Source organism: Heterocephalus glaber, unplaced genomic scaffold (assembly GCF_053883595.1).
Source record: "Heterocephalus glaber isolate CG9 unplaced genomic scaffold, H.glaber_assembly_v1.0 deba00001561, whole genome shotgun sequence".
NCBI lineage: Eukaryota > Metazoa > Chordata > Mammalia > Rodentia > Bathyergidae > Heterocephalus > Heterocephalus glaber.
The window spans coordinates 2,947,521-2,975,013 of record NW_028258349.1 but is presented as its reverse complement, the minus strand read 5'-3'; the positions used below and the strand labels follow the sequence as shown (position 1 = coordinate 2,975,013).

The 27,493-nt window shown below is 42.0% G+C and overlaps 2 protein-coding genes across 2 annotated transcripts in view; one reads left to right on the top strand and one right to left on the bottom strand.

Annotated features, from left to right (window-relative positions):
* Positions 1-500: 500 nt before the first annotated feature.
* The window catches only part of Slamf1 (signaling lymphocytic activation molecule family member 1), a 33,721-nt gene continuing 6,728 nt past the window's right edge, over positions 501-27,493 (bottom strand). Inside the window, exons 2-7 of the mRNA XM_004858705.3 lie at positions 25,840-26,178; positions 23,525-23,815; positions 12,457-12,555; positions 9,584-9,657; positions 3,082-3,174; positions 501-1,296 (exon numbers count right to left, since the gene is read on the bottom strand). Coding sequence (XP_004858762.1) covers positions 1,246-1,296; positions 3,082-3,174; positions 9,584-9,657; positions 12,457-12,555; positions 23,525-23,815; positions 25,840-26,178 — 947 coding nt within the window. The 3' untranslated portion in view covers positions 501-1,245. The remainder of the gene's footprint in view (positions 1,297-3,081; positions 3,175-9,583; positions 9,658-12,456; positions 12,556-23,524; positions 23,816-25,839; positions 26,179-27,493) is intronic.
* LOC106010591 (tubulin alpha-1D chain-like) lies at positions 17,929-19,044 on the top strand. The gene is made up of 2 exons (XM_021239712.2): positions 17,929-18,783; positions 18,879-19,044. Exons 1-2 carry the CDS (start codon positions 17,964-17,966, stop codon positions 18,956-18,958), a joined length of 900 nt encoding a protein of 299 aa, XP_021095371.1. The 5' UTR covers positions 17,929-17,963; the 3' UTR covers positions 18,959-19,044.

The window sequence follows — 27,493 nt, the reverse complement described above, 5'->3', positions numbered from 1 at the left end:
TGAAACCACTGAGCTAAATCCCTGGCCCTGCAGTTACTTATTTCTTAAAGTATTTATCAAAGTTAGGCAAGAACCAATAAGAAAAAGAAGAGCTAAAAACTGAAAGATGACCTATCTAAAAGCAGAAAATAGGAAGAAAGTGGGACTTTATTAAAAGAGATTCTTTCTATGTATGGCCTGTAATCTAAGTGACTGAAGCATACAATCATTTGAAACTGTTGGATCAAAATAATTTAATTATCTGCTTGAAGATAAGTTTAATATAAGGAGAGGTATTCAGGGAGTAGAAGATGACCTGAGATTCCACACAAGGCCTGAGATATAAAATGGGCTCAGAACTGGGGTGGACAGTGTCCAACTCTGGGCTCATCTGTCACTCAAGGGAGAAAACGGAGAACTAAGATTTAAAAGTTATCTTGAGAAGTGAAAAATCTCCCCAGGGACAAGTACCTCTGAGTATCCCAAGTCACTTTGCAGTAGCATAACCAAACACTGGCCACTTTTCTTTAAAATTGAATGATATTTATGCAGAGCTGTACTTTTAAGAATCTCAGATGGTTTTCATTCTACTGTGCAAAGCTCAGAGACTTTAAAAGAATCATTCTTTCAGTTTACTATTTTTTACTTGCTTTCTGAAAATAAAATATCCGTTATATAATTTTATAGAATTATCTCTGAGTGTTTTACATAAAATAAAGACTCCACCTTCCCTTCACTCTTCATCCAGTTTGAGAAACTGAGGCGCAAAGCCTCAATCAGGTCTGCGGGTGATGAAGATCAGCTCTCAGAATAAAGTACAGGCCGCCAAAATGTAAACTTTCCCAGACTTTATGACTGGTGGTTGGCTGTCTGTCAGAAATGCTAGATGTTCTGGCTTCCTGTCTTTGGCTGTTATTGTGCATCCTAGCAAAGAGCGAAATGTCCAGAAGTCTGGTCTCACAAGAGTCCGGAAGTCTGGTCTCACACTGTCCATTTCATCTGCTACATCTCAAAGATGGAGAGCTATGTTGAGGAGCTCTCTGTTCTGTGACTGTGCCAGCTGCAGAGCAGGCCAAACACTTGAGGATCACCCCTGCCATGTCCATTTCTGGGTATGCATGGAGATACATCAACAACGAGTGGATCCAAAAGAGGGTTCAGATGTGTGGAGTGTCTGTCACAGAGAACTTGAGGCATGGGACCAAGTTCAATGTTCAGTTTGGTTTTCCCATCTTCCTTCAGAAAGTTCCTTACTGGGTTTGGGTGTCAGCTCTCTGGAAGTGTCACACTGGCATAGACTGTGATGGGGTTTGGTTCCTGAGGACAAAGTAGAAATCATGAGCAAAGGGAAGGGGCACTGGTTTTACAGGCTGTGAATGGAATCAGCATTGCTTAGGAAAAGGAAAAGGTCTCTCGTTGTGTAGTATGACAATGCTGAGGGCCTGTCACAGACAAGGAATTGCTAGAGGCAGCACTCAGGGGCCCAGACTTCTTAGCTGCAAACAGGGCTACAGCTCCCTCACAAGCATTAGTGTGCCATCCAGGAGCCCAGAAACCCAACCCCAAGGTCTGAAGATCTGAACTCAGTATGCTTCCTCTCTATCTCTCTGCCCTCTTCCCTTCCCTTCCCTTCCCTTCCCTTCCCTTCCCTTCTTTCCCTTTCCTTTCCTTGTAAGGAAAACCATTTATAGGTGAAAAACCAAGAATTAATCTATTGAGCTTTAAAACAAGGCTAGCAAGACCCAAGAAGAGAGGAGAGAAGTGGGACCAGCAGAAGAGAGGTAAGGAAAGGAGAAGAGGATGGTGAACAGAGACTTCCCATAGCCCGAGGAGAGTCAGAGAAAGAAAGAGAAGGGAACGTGCGATTTAGGAGGTTTTGCTGTAAAATGTAAATAGAACATTACAGTTTTCCCTCCCCAAGGGAACTTTATTTAAAAATCAGTGTTATTTTTTAAAGTTTTTAAAGTCAGATTTATATTTTTACTTCCCTCTTGGATAAGATAATGTACTGAGAATAGATGTCAAAATAGTCCAAGCCCGCATGCCTGTAATCCTAGCACTGAGGGAGGCTGAGACAGGAGGATTGAAGTTTTTGAGTCCTGCCTAGGCAACTTAGTCAGACCGTGTTTCAAAAAAAGGAGGGGGGCCATGTAGCTCATTGGTAGAGCACCCTCAGGTTTTGAGGGGGTCTATTTGAAACAGAACACTGGCTCAGGCATATTTGGGTTATATGCAGGAGGGATTTTGAAGAAAGATGAATGTAAACATTTTTGTAGCCCTTGTCCTCCATAATCCCAGGCTGTCTCCTAGAATTCCTTGCTTAATAGAGTCCAACTGGTGTTGTTTCAGCTCATTTAGTGAAGGAAGGACTCCTGCCAGAAGTAAACACAGCAATGCTGATCTTGCATTGGGTTCGAAGAGGCAAGTCTCACTGTCAGGGACAGATCATGTTCTCCTCTAGCTTACTGCCTCTGCCAAGCTCCACCTCTGCATATTCGGACTGAGTGCAGCTGTAAATGCCTAGACATGAGCATCTCTTATGATTATAGAACAGTGTTTTAAATTAATTTTTATTAATGTGTAATAATGGTACATGGGAGTGGGGCACAGTGGGATACTTCAACACAGGGCATGAGCATCTTTACAAAGCTCTCTGGGGATCCTGTTTTGCAGGTGGAATTGAGAACTCCTGCATTCAAACTGCAGTCTCCATATGGAAGTGTGCACCAGAATTGCTGGCCTATCTTGTTTTTTTTATATGTAGGTCACTGGGTACCTCCACATCTGTTCTAATTTAACAGAGTCCGGGGTGGGAGGCCCCAGAAATCTTGCTTTTTAATCAGTGCCAGATGATTCTGACATGGTCCTTGGACAACCAGAGAAACACCAGCCAATAGAGAGTAGGCACAGCTCATTCCATGTGAGCAGGATGTGGGGCTTCAGGGAAGCCCTAAAACCAAGGCCACAGCTACTCCTCACTGCCTGTGGGCTAATGTCTCAACCCAGAACTCAACAACTGGTTTCATTTCATCTCTCCCAAAAACAAAAATCTCTCCCTTGCCTTCTGTTCCCTCTCTACAGTGAGGGGCACAGATGCCTCACCTGGGCAGACTCTGGAACAGGCTCTGTGGCAGCCACATAAATGGTGGTACAGGGCTCCTGAGTTGGCTGGGGGTCAGGTTTCTTCTGAAGAGTCTGAAAGAGAAGCAAAGAAAGCAGATTAGCTGAGCAGACTGCTCATTCCCATCCAGTTCTCCCCATGGAGAAACACAGATTCAAGAAGTTCAAGTTTAAGGGCTCCTTGGAGTTATTTGGTCCAACCTGCTTCCCTGGTGGGCATTCTCCCTCAACCGCCCCAGAACTCAGGTCTTCAGGCTTTGCTTGGACTCCACAAGTGACATCACAGAGCCCACAACCTCCCAAGACAGCCTCGTTCATTATTAGGGCTTCCCAAGGGCTTTAAAGATCTGCATTGCAGTGAATTGCTGTGGCTCTTACAGGGGCCACGGAAGGGACCAGGACCTTAGGAGAACTTAGTCTGGCTCACTCGTGGCACCTGGGACATCAGCATCTGTTCAATCCTACGCTACAGCCCCTGCTATCCCATATGTCCTCCCATTGGTGTCATAACTATTCTATGTGTCAAACATCTTCATTACTTACATTTGACAATGAAGACACTCAAGCTCAAAAAATTTCAGTACTTTCCTACTATGCAAATGCATGAAGTGTCAAAGCCAATAGCACCACCAGGGACTTTTAATTTAAAGTGTATGTTCTTTTTATGATTAGTCTTCCTTGGTTACCTCATTTTATATCCTTCACCTAAATTTCTCAGGTATTTAAAGTCCAATTCACACATCATGGCAACTGAATGCTGTGTTTAAAATACTCTCATATATTTATGTATTATTTCCCCAGTTTGTAAGTTCCTTAAGAAATAGCCTATGTAGCTGGGCATAATCCCAGCTACTCAGGAGGCTGAGGCAGGAGGAGTGCAAGTTGGTGGGTAGCCTAGGGAACTCAGTGACATCCTGTCTCAAAATACAAATAAATAAATAAGTAAATAAGTCTGGGGGATGTAGCTCAGCACTCCCTAGGTTCATTACTCAGTACCAGGGGTGGGGATGGGGACAAAAGAAAGAAAAAGAAACAGTCTATGTTTCTGTATATTCTCCCATAAAAAGTGCTAGGTATACAAAAACTCTTTCAGTTGGGCTGGGGATTTAGCACAGTGGTTCCGCTGCCTGCCCCGCAAGCACAAAGTCCTGAGTTTGATCCCTGGTACCAAAAAAACCCCAAACCCTTTCAGTTGCTATTTGTTGATGTTGCTTTGAATGAATTAAAGCCTATAATGTTAAGACAAGCTAGTGTAGGGGTAAATTGAGATCCTATCCCTATGAGATGGGAATGATAAGGACACTCAACACACTCTGGGGACAATGGTCTAGTTTAATGCTGATCTTGTTTTTCTCTGGATATTCCTACTACAGCAGATGGTGGTTTAATGAGAGTGGGTTTAATGTGAGTAAATCTTCTCATCTAATAGAAAATTAAGGAACTGGAAAAGTTTACTGGAGGAAGGGACACGATCTTTCTCTTATATATTTGTTGGATTGCCATAGAAAAGAGGAAACTATCAATAGAGCCTTTCTGGTTTGAGGCAGGATTACAGTTGGGGGAAGTATTTTGGTTCAACAGAGAGAGGATCTTTCTAACAGTAAAAGATGCTCAAGTGTGAGATGAATTGCCTGAGTGTGTTCCTCATTCCTAGAAGTGCTTGGGCCTGGGCTACCCTAGGGCTTCTCATACTGTTTCTGTGATTACAAATTACCTTGGAATCCTGTTAGAAGGCTGGTTCTTTTCTGAATAATTGTTTATATTATTTTAGTCTTTATAATGATACAGACATTGTAAATATAAGCAAAGGAAAATTTAAGGATATGACTAAGTCTATGTAAATACTGACATCTAAAACAGTACTAATTATGTCTTATATGTTTAAAATATATATGAAATCAAAGTAATGACCAAAAATAGCACATAAATCAGGGGGTAAATTACAGTGGAGTAAAAATTTATAGTGCAATATAAAGTATAAATGCACTAAATATTGCATGCCAATGAGTCAAGAATGCATTTTATAATTTTGAGGGTAGCAACTAACAAAACAGAAAAACATAATTACTATTGTAATGGAGAAGAAAATGGAATAATAAAAACACAGTTTAAAAAATCCCCCACCAAAGAAACTCCAGTCTCAGAGACCACCATCAGTAATTCTGCCAAATAGTTAAGAAAAGTAAATCAATCTTACCCAAACATTTCTAGAAAATCACAAAACAGAAAAAAAATACCATGTAGTGGGTTGAATTGTGGCCCCCAAAAGATATGTCTGTCCAGAGTCTCAGAATGTGACTTTGTCTGGAACAAAAGGTTTTGCAGATGTCATTAAAGTAAGAATTTCAGGATGAAGTTGCCCGGAGTAGGGTGCATCACTAAGTGCAGTGATGAATGTCCATCTTTTCTCCATGGAAAAGGAGGGGACACAGAGACTCGGAAGAGGAAAGTCCTGTGAAGATGGAGGCAGAGATTGCAGTACCATGGGTACAGAGCAGCAGATGCTAAAAATTGCCTGGAGTTACCAGATGCTTGAAAGAACTCTCTCTGAGGGTGTGCAGAGAAGGTATGTCCTGCAACTTGTCTCCTTGATTTGGACTTGTGGGCCCCAGAACTGTTAGAGAATAAATTCTATTGTTATAAGCCACCACTTTTGCAGTAATTTGTCATGGCAGCCTTGGGAAACTAACACATACTTTGTGAATTTAACATAATGAAAACTGGACAAAGGCATTATAAGAAAGGAGAAGTATAGGTCAAGTTTACTCAGAAACATGAGTAGAAAAAAATGAACAGAATTAGGAAGCAAGCTCCAGAAATATTTTTTCAAGGACCAGCCTAAATTGGTTCTATTTCAGGAGTGCAAAGGGGGCTTGACTTTTGTAAATCAGTATAGTTTGGTAGAGCAGCAGATAAATGAGAAACAACAATTACAAGATTATCTCAACAGATGCAGAATTCAGTGTTAATAGAATTCAACATCAGTTCATGATAAAATGTAAACCAGTAATAGAAATCTTTTTTTTTCTTTCAGTGCTTTAATTGAACCCAGGGCCTCATACATGCCAGCAGGAACTATACCACTGAGGTACACCCAGCCTCCAACAATACTCCCCATATGGTTTTAAAAAAACAGGGCAATTACAAAAACCTTCAACAAAAATCATACTTAATAGTGAGAAACTTAGACCTTTCTTTTCAGGTTTGGAACATTATAATGATGTTACTGCTACCATTTCCATATACCATGTCATGGGACATCTCAGTCAGTAAAATTAGGGGAAGAGAAAAAAAAGAGTTCTGGGATTTGTAAATGAAGAAATAAAACTACTGGTTTTTACAGATGATACAATTGTGTACAGAGAAAATCCCAATCATCTATAGGTAAGTGACTAAACTTACAAATAGGTTTAGCAATGTTGCAGCTATAAGTCAAATATACAAAAATTAATTGTATTTCTATATATTAATAATAAAGAATTAGAAACTAAAAAAATTGCAAAATGTAACATTGATGATGGTATTCCAAAATATCAATTGCCAAGTAATAAATTATAAAGGATGTAAAGTCTTTTTATTCAGAAAACATCAGACATTGCTTTTTTTTTTTGGTACCAGGGATCGAACTCAGGACCTTGTACTTGCAAGGCAGGCTTCGACATCACTGAGCTAAATCCGCAGCAGACATTTCTTTGATTTCAGAAATCAAAGAAGATTTACAGGAAGGAAAGGAAATAGCAGCTTTTGTGAATTTAAAGACTCAGTACAATAAAGATATTTTCCTTGAAATTAACTATGCAGTCCTAATTAAAATTCTAACAGTATTTGGCAAGGGAGGTTTTATAAGCTGATTTTGAAATATATATGAAAATGCAAAGGACCAAATAGTAAAAAACTGTTGAAGAAAAAGAGTAAATGAGAAGATTCATTTTATTAGACATCAAAATTTATAATAAATCTATAAGCAAGATAGTATAGCCTTCATGTGTGTATGAGCAAAAGTCTATGGAGCAGAATAAAAACTATCAAAACAGAACCATACATATATGGACCTCGAGTTCTGGTAAAGACGATGCTGCAGTGGGGTAAGGACAATCTCTTTGGTAAATGGTCAATAGCTTATCCACATTGGAAAAAATAAAACCTCACCCCTCTAAACCCAACTCCAAAAACCATATTCAGGTATATAATAGATATAAATGTGAAAGATATACCATAAAGCTTTAGAAGATGATAGAAGAATGTTTTCATTCTTTGGGAAAAGAGAAATATTTCTCAAATGGAGCACAAAAAGTGCTAGCTATGAAAGAAAAGATTACTAAGTTGCTATATACTAAAATTAAGAACTTTTCTTTATCAATAGATATCTCTGAAAACTTGCAAAGATGAGCCACAGATGCTACAGGTGCAACTGCTCATATCCAAAATATGAACTCACCTATCTTTATCTATCTGAATATTCAAAAGGCTCATATCCAAAATATATAAAAGTTTATATTAATCCATTTAAAAAGCCTAAACTTAAAGGTAAATTGGCAAGAGATTTAATAGGCACTTTAAGAAAGAGGATTTTAATATGGCCAATAAAGATATGAAAAGTTGCTTAACTTCCTTAATGATTTGACAAGTGCAAACTAAAACCATAATAAGACACATCCAATAGTATGGCTAGAATTAAAAAGACCGATGATACCAAGTTTTGGCTCATATGGGTGGCAACTGGACTTCATTTATAGAAATGGAAATTGGCACACCCACTTTGAAGAACATTTTGGTCTTATCCATTCAGTTTGAGCATAGGCATACTCTATCATTTAGCAATTCTCCTTCTAAGTATATGCATATGAATGTTCACAGCTGTAGTTTACTTTACGGCCTCAAACTGAAAATAACCCAAGTGCCCATCAATAGTTAACTGGATAAAAAAAACTCTAGTATATTCATACACTGATATTCTATAAAGCGATAAAAATGAATGCATTCATATCTATTTTAAAGACATGTATGAATCTTGTGAAATTGAGAAAAGAAACTAGACATAAGAAGAAAAATAATAGAGGATTCTACTTTTATAAAATAAAATAAAACTAAACTATATTTCTAGAAGTCAGGAAAGTGGTTATCTTTGGGGAGGAAGAAGGGAGTATTGATTGGATGGCGCATCTCCTGGAGTTGCTGGCAGTGTTCTGCTCCTTGATCTGGATGGTGGTTTCTGACATCGTAAGACTCTGCACTGATTAAGATGTCATTTCTTTGTAAATAGATTGGTAGACACAAAACAATCCTAATAGGATAAACTTTTCTTTGTTTAGTACTTGAGAAGCTGATTTAAAAATACATATGGAAGTTTAAAAGAACAAGAATAGCCAGAAGCCCTTGAAGAAAAACAAGATAGGAAGATTTGTTTTACCATGATGGGCACCTAAAGTAATTCACTGAGTAGATGCTGATTTGTTGCTTTGTTGTGTGCTATTTTTTTTTTCATACAAGTCATACTTTATAATAAAAAAGAGGATTGCTAGCAGCAAGGTAGTAGATAGGGAGGCGCTTTGGTAAATGTGAGCCTCATCTAAATGCGTAATGCAAGGGGTGAATTACTTTTTGTTTAAATGGAAGATTGGTCTTAACAGGGGGCCACCATTGTATAATAAACCCTCCAGACCATAGGAGAGAACAGAAATAAGAGCTTTGCCCAAAAATATATTTCCTAATCTTCAGAAGTCAATGTATTGGCACCTGATGAAATATTTTCATATTCTTTAATCCAGAACCTGCCCCTTCCACTCCAAATGGCCAGATTATGGCCACCTAGAATTGACTTCATGTCTGGAAAAACTATATCTCCATATCTAGCCACAATCCTTTTAGCCTCCCTCTCTTTTACTTCCAGCACACCTGTTCCTCAACTTCAGCAGGTCTGCAGTTTTTCCATCACTCTCTTTAGTCCAGTGGTCACTCTACCGCAGTTTTTCTTTCTTCCATCTCCTGGCTTCAGATCATCTTCCACCTCAACCACACTCTAACCAGAATTCTCAAGATCCTTCCTTCCTTGTCACCTTGGCACTTTGCAAATGCCTACACTTGGATCAGGCCTCCTATATGTCACACAGTGGCTTTTCCAAACCTTCCCCTCCTCCTTAAACCTGCACCCTCTCCCCTGGAGGAGAGTTGTGTAATGTGGAACTGTATAATCCTAGAACACCAGAGATGAAAAGAGTCATACATCATGGGTTTACAGCTTCCTCATATTTTCCCCATGAACAAGCAGATAACAAGAAGATTACTGAGAATTTCTTGTTATTTCATATAATAGGACACTGGCTTAGTGACCTTTAGTAACACTCTTGTTCTTGACTTCTGATTCCCTAATTTTATCTGCTCTCGAACCGCTGTGGAACCATGAATGTCAGATGTGCAAGGCGGACTGGTCAGGAATCCTAAGGGAAACAAGATAGGTCTGTCCCGAGCAAAGTATAGAACTTACATCTGATTTCTGGACTTGGGCATATATAGTCAGGCTTTTTCCTTCCTTTGCTGGCTGAAAATGTTTTGCTTTACCTAGGGAAAAGAAACCATAGTGGTTATCTCCTCTGGCCCCACATCTGCTTCCTGTGCAGATCTGTCTGGTGTTTATTTCCCACTGCATACCCACCTTTCCCAAAACATTGGGTCAGTTACGTACTTGACCTGTCTAACTCTAGTTCCTTACCTGTGAAAAGAATTTGAAATATCTGAGTCACAGGGATATTGTGATAATTATATGAGTTATTGCTTGCAATGTGTAAATAACAGTGCCTAGGACATAGTAAATGCCCACTATATGTTGGGTATTATTCTCATTGGTGTGCTCAATTATTTCAATCTCTATTGTTTTACGTGTATATCCAGTCTCCTAATAGGACTCTAGGTTTTTTGAGAGCAGGACTGATTATTTATATCTCTCTTGCATTCTCCATCTGGTAGCATGCTGCTTCACTCAGTTTTCTTACCATCCTATTTCTCGAGGACTTGGTGTGAACGTGTTTGGGGTGGGGATGATGGTAGAGGAGGGATGATCCACCTGGGGCTATGTGGAAAATAAAACTGTAATGTTATTCTATTGTTCTCTAACTGGAAATTTTGCTCAGGGCTTTGGGCCTCTGTAAACTAATAAATTGCAAAACATTTAAATTTTTAGGCAATTTTAAAGTTTCCTTTTTAAATTATAAGAGTAACTCATTCTCATTGCAAAAATTAAAGCTGTAAAAAGGCCTTAGGGTCTATTGAAAGGTTGTGACCTTAGAATTAGGACATCTTCATTCTGTCATGCTAATGACATTGGACAAATCAAGTCATCTCCATGAGTTTCTTTTCTCCCCTTTCTTTCTTTCTTTCTCTCTCTTTTTTGAGCCAGGGTCTTGCTATGTATTCCAGACTGGCTTGAACCCACTATGTAGCCAAGGCTGCCTTAGAATTCACCCCCTTGCCTCAGCCTCTCAAGTGCTGGGATTACAGGTGTGTGCCACCATGCCTGGCTATGAGTCTCTTTCTTACCACAGAGAAAATGTAGACTAATATCTTTTGCAGCTCTTATCCAAAGCATAGCATTGTCCTGTTACCATGACTTTAAGTACTTTAAGCATGCTTTAAGTACTATCTCTAGATTCTTCCAGTGCAACCCTCTCCTTGCTATGGGAATTAAACATTGCTATTTTAACTCACCTACATCAATAGATTTATCTGTCTATGTATGTATGTATGCATGCATGGATGCATATATCATCCATGGAAGTCACCATGTTATGTGTTTTATGTGTACTGACTTCCCAGTCCCTACAACAATGCTATGAAGTAATGAAGTATGTACTATCCCCATTTTACAGGTAAGTGATGAGTCCATTTGCTTGGCTACATAGCTCATCTGTGGCAAAGTCTGTCTTTAAATGTAAGTTTGTTTAATGACAAAGCTTACACTCCTTTGTCTATTTTGTTTGCTTTGAGTTCGGGTCTCTCTGTATTGCCCAGATTGGTCATGAACTCTTGGGCTCAAGCAATCCTCTGTCTCAGCCTTCCAAGTAGCTGAGACTAAAGGCATGTGCCATCATGGCCAGCCCAAAGCTCATCTTCTTAACCAGTAAGTATTTTCTGGAGATCAAAGCGCCAGAGTCAATTTGAAGATATTCAGAGTGAGGCTGGCTCCTGGAGATGATACCATTGGAAGTTGCCAACAGATTTCGGAAGCAATGTTTTGTTAAGGGTATAGCAACTCAATGTAGATTTTACCATAGGTTTGAGGTGTGTGAAATTGGCTTCCAAAGAATCAGTGGTGACTAGAGATGAGGCTGGGTATGTGTGATGGGGGAGGTGGTGGGGAACTGTGGTTGGATAGCAAGCACTGCTCCCCTCAGGATTAATCATGTGCTTAGCAGAAAGAGTATAGGTTAGGATCCCTGTGCTCTTAATAGCTAGGCTAGAGTGGGTGAATTAACCTCAGTTGTATCATCTCTGGTATCTCATTGTTTTCTTATAATAGAAGCCCAATGTGGTTGCCCCACCCCCATAGCTTTAGCGTTGAGACAGTATTTCTCTCTGAATCACCCAGTCCTCCCCCACCTCCTCCTCAGTAACTCTTAGATGGAGGAAATGAGACAAAAGGCAACTGTGCTGTGATCTACATCTTCTTATATAAGCAAAACTAACATCACAGTGCTGAGGTAAGGGATTTTCTAATATGTGGGTAACACTGATCTACTTGAGAATGAGATCAGCAATCAGTTTGGTGATAGGAATATTCCCTCACCATGGGAAAATCAGGCAGAGCATCTGTCCTAGTTTTGGGGCAGGATATTCTGACTCCTGTATGGCTTGGCAAGAGTGTGGCCAAAGGGAGACTATTGGCTTGTGATATTTAATTGGAAAATTTGGAGGAAAGGTCAGGACATACTATTGTTGAGCACTTAAACTGTAGGAGAATAGCTGAGCCTTACTGCTTTCGGTCTATTATGGGAAACATTTTGTGGAGATCGAAGAATTCTCTGGATTCTCCTCCCTTGTGAACACTGAGCCTCTTGTTAGGATCCCTTCAGCCTCCTGTACATATCTTTCCTGCAGTTCTGAACAGAAATTAACTGCATAATGTCTCCCACATTAGATACATGTGGCTCATTTCTCTGTTTATCCCCATACCCTGATATAGAGGATGAAGATGTGCTGCATCAAATTGAATTAAGCAAGTTTCCAGAATATGCTTATTAAGTGCTTTTCAAAGGTGACCCCACGCAGAAAGTTACAGTGCTGAGAACAAGTCTGTGCTTGTGAAGAGGTCCTCTGCTTACCACAGAGAGTCCAGTAAGAAACTCTTTATTGTCAGACACCTACCTCTTCTTCTCCACAGTAGTATTACCACTTCAAGAACTAGGATGACACCTACGATGCCCCCTAAGAGCAGCCCAGAATACAATCCCCATTGTCTTGATTCTGAAAAAAAATAATCAAAGTGCGATCTTAGAAGTGCTGTGAGTTTTAAAACATCCCACACAGCAATGAGAAGACTATGAGTCCTGTGTTCTGTTTGTACATCCTCTTCCAAGGGAGACACTCACCTACTTGGGTTTGGAGATCAACTTGAGACCACCGAAGAGTTCCACACCTGTTTTCTCATTCCTAACTTCACTGACTGTATTTGGCTTTCATGTTCCAATATTCATAAAGATTTTTCTATTAAAATGCTGTATTTTCACATCAACTACCATATGTCTGAAATTATTACTATTATTATTATTTGCCTCTTCTCTGTCAATGTCTCTGCCCTATTTCTCTGTTTAAATTTCTAATATGTCCTGTATTCATTATGGGTAAAAAAAACACATAAAGCTTCCACATGCTTTTGCCATCGTCCCACACCATTCTCAAGAGACTCTAGGAGGAAAAAATCTGCTGTTCTTTTTTAAACAAATAAATTCCCCCACAACATTCTCATGAGACACGAGGAGGAAGAAATTGACTTTTCTTTTGAAAAATAAACATAATAGTGCTATTGCTGTCCTTCTATGCAAATAACCATGTTGAACCCATCAGACCCAAACTGCAAAAAAAGCATGTAGCTTTTCCTCTCAATCATTATCATATTTAAAATTAGCCAGGCTCACCCGGGCTTGAAATCAGAAAGCCAGATTTTATTGCTTTCTCTCTTGCAGCCAGTTTGCCAAATCTTTTGAACCCGAAACATCATTTTGGAAAATAGTGAAGAAGACCTCTTGCCCCAGGAAATGAGACATATAGTTCAATAAGATAATAATAGGCAATGAGTGAATGCTTACAATAGACCAGATGTTTGTGTTAGCGCACCTTGTGTACTGATGTATTTAATGCTCACAGTAATCCTGTGAGGTAGATGTGGTGATTACCCATTGGCAACAAAGGTTAAAACACTCAGCAGCAGAACTCCTTTGCTGAAGCCATCCCGCCCAGCTCCTACTGAGACAATATAGTAAACTAACCAAAACTCCACATGATAAAACCAAATCTTTGATGTCAGACCCATTCATCCCTCCCAATGAGCCCTGTCCCATCTTCTTGAAAAGTTCACGTATATAGACCTTATTAACTAAAGCTAAAAAGGCTTCTGTGAGATAGAGAAAATGGTCTTGTCAAATTGCAACTTTAAACAAAATGTTAGATACAATACAGGTGCTCCTGGAAGATCTATGTATAAGGCACTAGATGATCCAGAGAAAGACATTTTTTAGATAATTACATGTGCTGTCTAAACTCTTTTTCCATGCCTCAAACCCATACAAAGACCTCAGTCTCTCACCTGGACTATGAGATTCCACTCTGGGGAACTTGCCCGTTTTCCCTCTTGACAGTATACTCTGGCCTCAATAAACTCTTATTTTTACTCTTATTCTTGCCTTGGTGAACTGTTTTGTCATCTACATCACCAGCCCTACCTATGGCATCTCACCCAGTGGTAGGTGCTCTCATCACTCCTATTTCTTGAATAAGGAAGCAGGCATGGAGAATCTCAAAAGTTAGAGCTTGGTCCAGGAGTAGAAATATGGCTGAGCTCTGAAGATGGACTTCTTGGGAAGGCCAAGAGACTCATGAGCTTGGAGAGGATTACACCAGAGTGATAAACAGTGGGTGACAACTAACGCACTAGTGTTCTAATTAATGGCACTATACTTCTGAACAGGTGTTCATTAATGTATAAGGGCAACTTATAAGGATGACTGGGGAATAAGTCTGCTTGTTATTGAACCTGTAAGGGACTTGTTGGGGGAAAACTGTAAGGAAAGAATGGGTAGGTAATAAAGGAATAAAGCAATTGCAGACAAAAGCCAGATGTTTATAAAACTGACTAAAATACAAACTGAATTCTCACTGACAAAAGGTCCAAGTGGGCCTCCAGCTTGTTGTTTCCTTCTGGATTTGAAAAGATTCTTCTTTTTCCTAAACTTTCCATGCATCAAGTCATCCTGAGGAATCTCAGTGAACTAACTTTGTGAACCCTTTGATTATAGAATATCTTCCCCAAATTACACATGTTTTAACCCTGATAGATATCAACTTCAATAGTCACATGGTCTTGATCAAAAAGTTAGAGGTGAGCAATTCTAAAAAGATGCCTGACTTTGTATAGAGCATGAAAGATGGAATCCCCACTGTGGCTGGCAGTGCCCTGTGAACTGATCCACTCTGAATGGTTGATAGTGGCTAAGAACCCTCCATGCAGGCGAGTGTGTGTGTGTGTGTGTGTGTGTGTGTGTGTCTGAGATAGATTATAATTGGTCCAGGGTTTACGCTGTCTACATCAGAGACTCATGGAGAAACCTCACCAAGGCTAAGAAGCAGAGCCAGCAGCCTAGGAGCTGGTCAGACAAGTTGTTATAGTAGTTCTTATTATTTTGAGATTATTTTCTCTTTCTTATTCTACCATGTGCATTTTGGGAATTCTAAATTAAGAGTTAATCTGCGAACAGACATCTTAACCATTTATATCCTTTTAAGAGGTATTATTTCTCCTAAATTTCATTTAAGATTTAAAATAAGACCAACAAATAAAATTGGGAAATAACAGATGACAAAACTGCATCAAGAATGTCTCCACCCCACACAGCCTTTCTCCTCTCTCCCTGTGCCTACTTCTGGCAGCTCTACCACCCACCAACTCATGTAACTGAGGCTGGAGAACATGATAACACCAGCCTTGGTATCATCTTCCCAAGATCTTGGAAAAAAAAGACATTGGGAGGATAATATCAATTTGCTACCCTTGTCCTATGACATAAATGACAAGCTTCTGCCAGGCTAGTCATATCTGAGAGACAATCTGAGCATAATCTTGAAAGATATTTCACAAGCTTTAAATTTTCTCCTGATCTCTGGATATAATATGAGTGTATTGAGAAATTTAAGTTACACAACCTAAGTCTTAAAAAAAGAAAAAAACCTTTAAGAAACTACAGTGCTTATTTCACCCAACCCACTAATTTTATCTTCAGGAAACAGACTCAGACAAATGTACCTAGAGTCCCAGAAAAAGTTGGTGGCAGAACTGAGTGAATGAGAAATGCAGATCTTGCAGTTTGTGATTTGGCCTCTGAAGCTGAAGTCCCCACTAGGAGGCCTGGGAGGCCTCTTGAGTCTAAAGTCCCCTAGATGGGCAATCCATCTCTTCACTTTCCTCCATCCTACAGGTGCCCATTCCTGGCCCTGTGCTCCACCCTGCACCCCTCCTCAGGGCTCCTTCATCTGTCCACCATGCATGGTCAGCTTGCTGCTCAGACCACTATTCCTTCCCCTGTGTCACCACTGCTTTTCCCCACCTCTGAAGCTCCCATTTTTCCCTTTCCTGTGGCCTCCTGCAGCACCAGTGGTTTATTTTATGTATCTTAGAACCTGTGTTTTGGCAACATTATCTCTGCCACAGAGACCACTTCCAGTGCTGGTGTTTGGAGCAGGACAGAAGGATTCACATTCTGGGTATATCCTTTCATAACTCTGTGCCTCCTTGAGGTTATACTCAATGGAGCCTTGTTTCTTCATTTGTAAAATGAGCATAGGAATATTCAGTTCACATATTTTTTTCCAGTGCTGGGGATCAAACTCAGGGCCATGCACATGCTAGGCAAGTGCTCTACAACCGAACAATGTAGTTATGGATGGAACATGCCCAGAGCAATGTCTGGAATCCCTCATGTGGCCCATTAGCTTCAATTTCCCAACTAACTGCGGGTCATTATTGTCAGAGACTGAGGCTCCTGGTTCTTGGAAGCCAGAGACCAACTCTTACACAGTACTCTCTGCAGCTCTTTCAATACTTGGTACGTAATGGAGCCCCAGTGAATTCTTGTTGATTGATTGGAAGGACAAGCAAATGGTTTTTATCTCAATGAGTCTGCATTGATGCCCAGAGATGCTTCAGTCCCATCTTGTCCTTTGCTTATTGCTTAGTTTCCCTATCTGCATAGTAGGCCCAAGTAGTTCCACATTTGGCCATTTGGTGCACTCACTTGGTGCTTTCTGTACTTACAATATTTATATGGAAACTAAATGCCAGGAACTCTGTGCCTTTAGGAATTGAAATAAACATGGACAAAATGCTGCTTTTCTAGCTTGTTGGGATCAAGCTTTCCCTGAGTTCTGTAATTCCTGGGAATAATTTCCTTGTGGTCCACTAAGTCTTTGCTCTTGTATCTCCACTTGCTCTGCTCTGTGCTCTCTTGGGTGCAAACTTAAGTTCCCTCACCAATTTCCACAAAAAACAGAAACAAAACACCTCACAACAAGGATTCTGAGGTTTAAATCCTCAATGGAAGATTTAAGGGGCATTAGGTACAGATTCCATTGTAATCCAGGCATTGTAATCTAACAGGCTCGGATCTGCTCTTTCTCTTCTTGTGTTTTATAAGCAGCATTTTACTTCATTCTCATACAGACCATCTTATGCACACATTGATCCCTTAAATGGTCTCACTTTCAGCTTTCTAGCATTTATTATAGTACAAGCCATCCTAAATGAACACTGTTCCCTTCCAAAGAGGAATTCTAGTAGTGATGTCTTCAATATGATAATATTTTTCCATCCAGTAATGTATAGAAGTCATACTTGACTGAAATTCCCTAAAATTGCCTCAGTACCTTGTTCTTTATTTGCACCCCCATTCCATCTGATACAATATATGACAAAGGGACATTTCATATATTCTTGATAAGCTTAGGTTAAATTAAATGTGATGCCATATGAATGATTTGGGAGAAGACTAACGCAACCTTCTGTTAAGAATTATCAGAGAGCTAAATATAAGCAAGACTCGGAAAGAATGCAGGGTCACCTTCTGAATGCCCCAAGGCAGGAGAGGAGGGGAAGGTGTGATGGCCTACTTGGCAGATGCTTTATAACACAATAGCACTAGGAGGAAAGTCTGTCTGTGCCCTCAACAAGTCACCTGTGTTCTCATTTTCACAGAAACTCTAGCTTGCCGCCCTCATTTTGCTCAGTCAGGCAATGAGGCCTTTAAGGATGGCGATTCTCAGAAATGAGACAAAAGTTGGTGAATTCTACACCCTCTCCCACCTGTGAAGGCCAGGCTGCCACCAGAAAATGTGACCGTGTGCCTCCTCTGCCTACCCCACCTGGTTCCCCAGTTTGGGCCTTGGCCCAGCACCTGCTGCTGCTCTGTAACCAAGTCAACAGGCCAGCCCCCCACCCCGCCCCATGGGCTGTTTCTTCCCCCACCCTCAGCCACCAGACCAGAGAGGGTGAGGAGGCCACAGATCCATCCCAGCCTCCTATCAAGTGAGCGCAGACCCACAAACAGAAGACCCCAGCCAGGCAGTGCTTTGGAGGGGGCACCGGCTCTGGCTTCACCTCCCTCCTGATGGAGCAGCTCTCTGTTGACTATGGCAAGAAATCCAAGCTGGAGTTCTCCATCTACCCAGCCCCCCAGGTGTCCACCGCTGTGCTCAAGCCCTACAACTCCATCCTGACCACCCACACCACCCTGGAGCACTCAGACTGTGCCTTCATGGTGGACAACGAAGCCATCTATGACATCTGCCACCGCAACCTGGACATCAAGCCCCCAACCTACACCAACCTCAACCGCCTCATCAGCCAAATCGTCTCTTCCATCACCACCTCCCTGCGCTTTGATGGGGCCCTCAAGGTGGACCTGACAGAGTTCCAGACCAACTTGGTGCCCTACCCTCGCACCCACTTCCCCCTGGCCACCTATGTGCCCGTCATCTCCGCAGAGAAGGCCTACCCCGAGCAGCTGTCGATGGCGGAGATCACCAGTGCCTGCTTCCAGCCTGCCAACCAGATGGTGAAGTGTGACCCCCGGCATGGCAAGTGCATGGCCTGCTGCCTGCTGTACCGCGGAGATGTGGTGCCCAAGGATGTCAACGCCGCCATTGCTGCCATCAAGGCGAAGCGCAGCATCCAGTTTGTGGACTGGTGCCCCACGGGCTTCAAGGTTGGTATCAACTACCAGCCGCCCACGGTGGTGCCTGGGGGCGACCTGGCCAAGGTGCAGCGTGGCGTGTGCACGCTGAGCAACACGACCGCCATTGCTGAGGCCTGGGCCCGCTTGGACCACAAGTTCGACCTGATGTATGCGAAGAGGGCTTTTGTACACTGGTGTGTGGGAGAGGGCATGGAGGAGGGTGAGTTCTCAGAGGGCCGGGAGAAGGATTATGAGTGGCTTTAAAAAATTTTTTTTTGGTACCAGGGATTGAACGTAGGACCTTGCAATTACGAGGCAGGCGCGGTGCCACTGAGCTAAATCCCCAGCCCCTGGAGAAGGATTATGAGGAGATAGGCATGGATAGTGAGGAGAGGGAGGGAGAGGAAGAGGAAGGGGGTGAATACTAGGAGATCTTGTATATCTTTCTAAATAAAGTGCTGTGGCCTTACAAAAAAAGAAAAAAAAAGAAAAAAGAAATGAGACAAAAGTTGTCCTTGAGTCCACAAACCCTTCGCTCATGAAGGAAATGTTACAAGGGCTTTCTTGAAGCAGATGTTTGGGACTTTCCCCCTTGGAATCTCTCAGAGACAGCTGAGCAGGCCAGCTAAGAACTCCTGTGACATTTATGAAGAGTATTTCTCCACACTGGTCCTCTCCTCTTTTGGTTGTGGTTTAAACCAGATAACTTTGTGTGTAGCCACACCTCTGAGAAAAATGCCTTGAGGCCTCTACCCCCACCTCTTTTTATCTCTGTCCCAGAAACACAAAAGCTTCTCTCAAATCTTCGAATTATATTTTTAAGGAAGATAAAGAAGAAAACAAACAAAAATCTGAGAAATAAATGTAGTTCACCCCTGGAGACACTGAGATGCTCATGTAACATGTAACGGTCTGAGAGTACCAGATCTCTTTCCTGCCTTTCATGTGGTTCTGTCAGCAAGGCTGCCGGTATGGAGCACGTCTCCTTGAAGAAGCCAACTGTCTTCAAGAGAGAGCATCTTGTTGGTGGAAGTTTCCACTCAGAATTGGGGGTGGAGAAAGAATGCTTACAAACTACATAATAATTTAAGGACTAAGACCGTCCAAGTATACATTTCACAGGATCCATCACTTCCATCTGAGTTGGTGGCTCACACCTATAACCCCAGCTACTTGGGAGGCTGAGGCAGGAGGATCACAAGTTTGAGTGTAGCCTGGGCAACTTAGTGAGGTACTGTCTCAAAGTACAATTAAAGAAGAATTCACAGCTTCCTGAATAATCCCTTTCCACCTGCCTATCCACCCAGATTGTATTGTAGAGGCTACAATTTAGGCCCCCAGGACCATTTATTCTATTTTTGTTTTTCACAGTAATACAAGTTTTGTGCAGGTACACGGCTCCTCAGCTAAGGACTACACTTCTCAGTTTCCTCTATAGCAAGTGTGGCCAGGTAGCCAAGCTCTAGCCCATGAGAAGTGCCCGGGTTCTTTCTACAGTTACCATCAGGTGCGCTGGGTTGGCAAGATCATGGAGAGGAACTTGGCCCTTGGCATGGAACATCTAGGGAACACAGGAGGTCCTTTTTTTAGGAAATGGCTTCATTGGAAGAGGGGACCCTCTGGCGCTCACTGGCAAGTGTCAGCCTTATTGTTCACTGAGCTAACTCAGACTTACTGAGCCAGCTTTTTGCTAATCTCCTGAAAAGGGTCTCCCTTTCAAGGAGAGCTGCAGGAACTTTCCTTTTTAGTTAAATTATTTAAAGGATTCCATCATCCTAGCACAGACATAACTATTGCAAAACAGGGTGATTAAGGACAACAGCAAATAATACACTGTCCACATCAACATGCTTCACATGACCTCGACAGGATTTTGTAGCACCTAAGGATTTAGGCTTTGCAATTAAGATGCTTGGTTATGATAGATACTAAAACAATATCATAGCAGCTGGAACAAGAAACAAAGATGAATATATGACTGAGAGCCTGGAAAAATATCATTTAAAAAAATTCTCCCCAAAGTACAAGTATCTTCTTGCATGGCTTAGTTTAACTGAGTCCTGTCGAAAGACAGTGCTGACATCACATTATAACTGGTCTCATTGCACCATTAACAACTTTGAGTTTTTATTAATGAAAGTCAGAAATGTCTTAAAATCAATGTTCTGAATTCTTAGATGGCAACCTCTAATAAACCCTCAGACTCTGCCATTTCATCTCAAAGCTGGGATTTCCTTTTGTATACACCATGAAAAAAGTCATTGTTAAACTAATAGTCCCTGAGCTGGCCCAGGCCTCATCACCTCTTGACAGATTACTGCAGTAAGGCTCCTCCTTAACCAGTTTCCCTTCTTCTGCCTCTTCCCTCCCCCAGTCTGTTCTTGATACCACTGAGCTTTTTCTTTGAAATGCAGAACTGATGGTGCTACTCCTATATCTAAATCTGTATTAGTTTCTGTCACCTACGGGATAACACAGAATAAGAACCAGCTATCGACTATCTGACTATCTTTCGTCAGCTTGGGGAATTTCTATTTATTCTCCAAAACCCAGTTTAAATCCTCTGTGATGCTCTCTCGTTCCCTGACACAGCTATTCTTTCCTTCCTCTTTGTTATCTTGCGCATACTTCTGTCTGCACCTATCAGAGAATGTAATCTAGGACAATTATTTATTAATAGAACTATCTCCTTCCTTAAGGACAAGGGTCTTCTACTTCTTTTTTAATCTTTGTATACTCAACACCTAGTATGATGTTGGAACATAGTAAACCCCTGGACGAATATTTTGTCTAACCAAGCACAGTGCTTTACAGTAGTATCCATTTGTGAACACAAATCAATGTGCTAATAAAAGTTTTTAGGCAGCCTGGTGTACTAAGAAGGGCATGTTACAAATGAGCTGTGTGGCCTGGTTTGGATGTGGTGTGGTTCCCATCTCTGGAGGTGGGAGATTTCGACTTATCTTATGAGTTGAACTGTTACCCTAAAATTCGCATGCGAAGTCCTTGGAATGGGATAGGAGATAGTCTGGAGGTCAGGTCTTTCTACAAGTTAAAACAAGGCAGAAGGGTTGCAGTTTGAGGCCAGCCTGGACTATATAGTGAGATCCTATATTTAAAAAAAAAAAAAAAAAGAAAGGAAAAAGGAAGAGAGTAGGAAAAGGAAAAAACCCTACTTTTTCATTGTGATTTATAAGGATTTTTTTTTTGAGTTGAGGTCTCACTGTTACCCAGGTTGGTCTGGCACTGTGGGCTCAAGTGATCCTCCTGCCTCAGTCTCCCAAATAACTGGGACTACAGGCACAAGCTACCACTCTCAGCTACTGTAAGGCATCTTAAATGCAATCTTTCTTCTGTGTGTGACCTCACTTACCCTTTTTATAGTTCTGTTTCCTCTCTGTAAAATGGACATAGTAATACTATCACATCATTTGGTTGTCATGAGGACTGAATGAGGTGGCGAATAACTGAAACATAGTAAATAATTAAGGCCTGCTAGTCATTCTTATTTATAGATGAAGAATTTTAGTCTCAAAAAGGTGGAATGATTTATCCTTGTAAGTAGAAAAAGCAGCATTGGATCTAGGCTTCTTTCTCTTCACATTCTGTAAAGTTCCCATTTTGCAACGCTATTTTCTTGGTCCTGCAGCATGGTCTGAATCGCTGTGGGCAGGAAGAGAGATCTGGATAGGTGGATGGCCTCTGAATATGGTTTGCATGCAAGGTGGGCAAGCAGCCAGAAACATGGAGTAGGTGGGCAGATAGCTGACTCTTGCCAGGAAAAGTCTGGGAGAGGCTATTACATTCAGTTCAGCGAAGACCTCTCAGTACCCCAGTGCATGCTGGATAGCAGCGCGGGTTCTTTCCCAGGAATCCATCTGTGAGTATTTCAGGGAAGCCTCTGGTACAGGAGGGGCAATGCTGAGGGCCTACCCTAGCTAGAATCCCCCTTCCTTCATCTCTGGTCATCTGAGAAAAGCCTTCTTACTGACAGCAAGTCTAGTATGATTCATTCCCTGACCAGTGATGCACAGAGGGAACTGTCAGGCCATAAGCAATGACTTCTAGGGACAGCATATTGGCCAGGGACACAGGAGCTTTGGTGTAAAGGGGAAAGTGTTCTACCCTGTTCCTAAGTGTTTAGATGGGCTAATTTAATCTTGCTCTCTTCCAATAGAACAAGGATAATTTATTCCCAGGAAAAGAAAAAAATTTAGTCAAAAGACCTAGGTGTAGGTGTCAACTCCACTATGTACAAGATGAAGAAACTTGAGGAAGGTACTTATGTGCTATGAACTTCAAATTCTTCATGGGTCAAGTGAGGCTGATGATAACACCCGATAACACCCAGGTTGTGTGAGAATAAAAAGAGACCATAAGGTTAAGAGCACCTTGCCAGTAATAAAGTACTATATAGCTTACCATTCTTCTCCAAATTTCAGTCCAGATCTTAGTCCCACCTCTCTCTGACTCCCCTGGCCCTCTAACCTGCTATGAGATTTATTCTTCATGCCATAACACATTATATTTTAGCTTTCAGTATTGAGTATATGTTGCACAGCTTTGTTAAAGAGCAGAGACTGTACATCCTGTGATCTCCCAATTTCCTACAGCATAGGTGATCAGTACACACTTATTGATGGTGTAGAACTGCCCCATCTGTGGGAGCCAGGACCTGCTCCTGCACCTCTTCACCCAGCCATCCCTTCAGGCCAGAGCCAAGGCAGGAGGTGGAGAGGAAGGGTCACACCTTGGAGGTGGGCTCATCTTTTCCTATTGGTTTCCTCACCGGGGAATTAAGCATAATAATTCCGCCATGATCAGCATGAGAGTGCACTCCCTGAGCACATGAGAGGCTTTTGCAAACTATGAAGAAAATCTAAAGCACCTTCAAGATAAAGGCTTTGGCTGAGGAAGCAGAGCAATTGGCCCAGTTAGGGACTGAGCCATCATCCCCTTTCCTGCGGCAACCTAGCTGCCACCGGAGCACTCACCTGTGGGGTCTGAACTGCACCTGCTCCACAGATTGAAGGCCTGGGAGCGGCTGCTGACTGGGTTGCTCGCGGTGCAGATGTAGAAATTGTCAGCATGCTGGGGGCCAAGGGTGAGGAAGAGCAGGTGGGAGCTGTTGGCTGGGCTGGGCAGGTGGGTGCTGCCCTTCTCACTCCAGTTGTAAGTCACGTGGTCCCCCTGCTTCACTGTGCAGGCTATCGTCAAGCTGCAGGTCCCATTGTTGTTCTCCTGGGTCCTGTTTAGCACTTGAATTTCTGGAGTGGAGACCTGCTCTGTCAGGAGGAAGGGGAGGGAGGGAGCCATCACTGAAATGAACCCCTCTGGAATTCTCACTTGACCTTTATGTCAAAACTACACAGCCCAGTGGCACTTTTCCTTCCCTGATGGGGCTTCAGTGTGATTTATCTCTGTGGGGGAACTGTTTCACACCATCCCTCACCCCACTATCCCTTTCCCAGGACTACACGGAGGTAAAATAGGGAAGATGGATTTGCTTTTACTCCCCTCTGCCAACGCTGTTAGGACAGCACTTGCTCTTCCTGATGTTCGGGACCTAGATTGTTCTCTATTAGTGGAATTTGCCACCCACCAATTTCCCCTCCCCACTTTTTTTACAGTACTGGGAATAAAACCCAGGGCCTCGTCTTAGCTATATTCTCAACCCAGTTTTAACTTTGAGACAGGATCTCACTATGTCACTCAGGCTGGCCTCAAACTTGAGACCCTCCTGCCTCAGTCTCTTGAACAGCGAGGATAACAGGCACACACCACTGTGCCTGGCTGTCTCCTATGAGATTTTGTTGGCTTAAAGTATAACCTCCTAGACCTAATAACATGAGTTTTTAATGGTAGGATTTCGCATCTACAGATACACACTAGTATGTGTGTGGGGTGGGCGTATATGAGATGTGGGGATATTTTTGTGTATCTAAGGGAAGGATAGGTTCTCAATCATAGCCTTAGGCTCTATCAATCTAACCCACTCTCATGCCATGAAATAGGCAAGGGAAAGTTTGGCGTATTTACAACTAGTATAGGACAAGCACAGTACTGGAGTTTTACGTCCATCCTCTTCTTTAACCCCTGAGAATTATAACTACAGTTATAATTATTCCCATTTTATGGATGAGGAAACTGAGTTCTGGAGAAGTGGGAAGTCTTCCATAATATCACACAACTTCTAAATGGCCAAGCCGAGATGAGAACCTCAGTCTGTCTTTCTCCAAATCCAGCCTTTTGCTTGGACTTGAAATGAAAGACACGGTTGCACAGATCACATTTTATAGGCACAAAAAGACAAAACATATGACCTGCACATTGCTTTGCAAAATGCATTATTTGTAGCCTCCATGCTCGAGGCAACTTTTCTCTGGGGTCACTCTTGCAGTGACCTGGTATTCTGGTGGGAATTCTGCATACCCTGTTGGCATGAAGGTGAGTGCTGGGGCAAGGGAGGGTATTGCTGTCCCTCCTCTAGATATGTGAGGATTTCAAAGAAATGTAGGTGGGGCTCCCTGTCCCATCCTCAGAGATGAGGAAGTTACTTTGAAGAAGCAGGAAAGCCCCATGTGGGTGAGGATTCCTGGAAATTCAGGTGAATCTCTGGGCCCAAGAGATACAAACTCTGGGGGCACTCAAGATGGGTCAGCAGTTAGAGAGGTTCAAAAAAGCCCTGTCCTTGGGTCCAGGTGTACCTAGGGTCTAGTTAAAGTACTTTGTAACTGGAGCCTTCCTTTAAGTGAGAAAAAGAGCTGCTCTTCTTCTACCCTGTAGATGTGATCTGAGGCCAGGCCTCAGGGCTTGGCGAGTAATGTGTGGGTGGAATTTTAGCTCTCTGGACCCAGAACCCCTAGTGCAGTGAGTCTCCTACACAAACCTGTAAGCATGTGGAGCCACCTCTCTCTGGATTTCAGTGTCCTCGTCTATAAAAGAGGTTGGGTTTGATCAGTGGCATTCAAATATTTTAAAAATGAGGAAACCCTCTATTTTTCCCAAATAAAATCTTATTTGCAAGCCAAGACCATTGGTGCTCCAGGCCCTCTGGCCCACAGGCAGCTGGGTCCCTTTTTTTGGAAATGGCTAATGCTAATCAGCTACCACTAACGTGCAATTTGGAGGGAAAAAAAGTCAACCTCTCAAACAATTTCCATAAAGCATAGTTTAAATACTCCTTGGAGATGATGATGCTTCAATTGCTTCCAATTTTAAATATCCATAGCTTCCGAGGGAGGCCTAAATTCTCAGACTGGAGGCCATGTGGCTCGCCAGGGTGGGGTGGGGAAGCTCCCATTATTACCATAAAGCTTCAGCTGCACACAAAATGAGTGGATTTGTACGTTTTCCTCCAGGTTCATAGAGTACCATCCCTCATGCTCCTTCTTGCTTCCCAGGATCCCCAAGCTCAGGTTTTCCAGATGAAACTGATAGCCATGCTCTACATAGTCTGATGAGCTCCTTTCACGTAGATTGAGAGACATTATTTTCCTCTTCACGGAGTCTTCTGGTGATTTTGATATCATGACAAGGATGCGGTTGCTTTTGTTCATGCTCTTGTTTATCTGTTCATCTGTCAGAGGCAGCAACACGTCCCTTCCCAGCTGCTGGACAAACACTGGGCAGTTCTTCTGGCTTCCACCTATGGGAGGGGAGAGAAGACAGTCCCTTATGATAGTGACTGGAAACCACATCGTGCTGTGGATCAGAAATGGCAGTCTAAGGCTCTTACTCTCCTCTTGTACTGTCCCTGGGATTGCCAGGTCCTTAGTGGTCTGTGAGGACTGCCATGAGAGTCCCTATTACATTCTCAATATTTAAAAATTCCCAATGAAAATCTTAAAATTACTGTAACTAGAACACTGAGTTTCTTTCAACTCAGATTTACAGTAAGGCCTGTAAGGGACCCGTAAGGTAAATGACTTCTCTAAAGTCATATTAGTAAGTAGCAGAGTCAGGACTAGAATTCAGGTCTGTTAATTCCTCTACCATGGTTGTTGGCACCATGGGAATATAGGACAAAGGATGGAGAGCAACTGAAAATGATTCTGAGATCATGTCCTGAGAGGACCACAGTTACAGAAGCATCATAGCTGGTGATGAGGAAAACAGAAAAGTGTGAGGGATGTAGTGGAGTCGGGGAGATGGTGAGCCCAGTTTTCGAACCAGAAACCTGGCTGTCCAAAAATGCCCTGACAAAATCAATAATGTTTAAGTTGAAATTGTATTTTATTTCTATTTTTCAAAACAGCTGAGTAAGAAACACACAGACACAGACATACACTTACCAAAAACCAAAAACATCAATAACAACAAAAAACCCGAACCAGAAACCTTTAAAGCACCGAAAGGAATCCTACTGCTGATTATTTAACACCTCCTCTCTGCTCAAACCCACAACCTGCCTTTCTCCTTCCTTAACTGATCTCCTTGTTTCTTGTTTCAGTTAAAAAAAAAATAGAAGAAAAAAAGAGAAAGAAATATTTGTTACCATCCTAGATCAACCCACCTACCCAGATGGATGGCACAGGTTGGCCTTTTTCTTCATGGAGCTTTCAACTACTTGAAGGCTTTGCCTCTGAAATTGCCCTCACTGAGTGCATTATCAGCTGTCTTCTTGGCTATTTCTATCAATGTACAACATACAAACATAATTTAATTTCTCTCATCTTGAAAATCCCTCCCCTGGTCCCAGGTACCTACCTAGCTATGACCCCATTTCTCTGTTTACCTTTATAGAAGGTCCTTTGATAGATGTTTATACTATTTATTCCTTCCTGATCCTGTTCTCCCTCCAAACAGGCATTCTTCCCTGCTACTTACCAGAAACACCTCTGTCAGGGTCACCATCTACTCCACGAAACCAAATCGATTCCCCATTCTTGTCTTACTTGTTTGTCAGGAGCACTTGACATAGTTCATCACTCACTCTTTGAAACTGTCTTCATTTGGTCCTG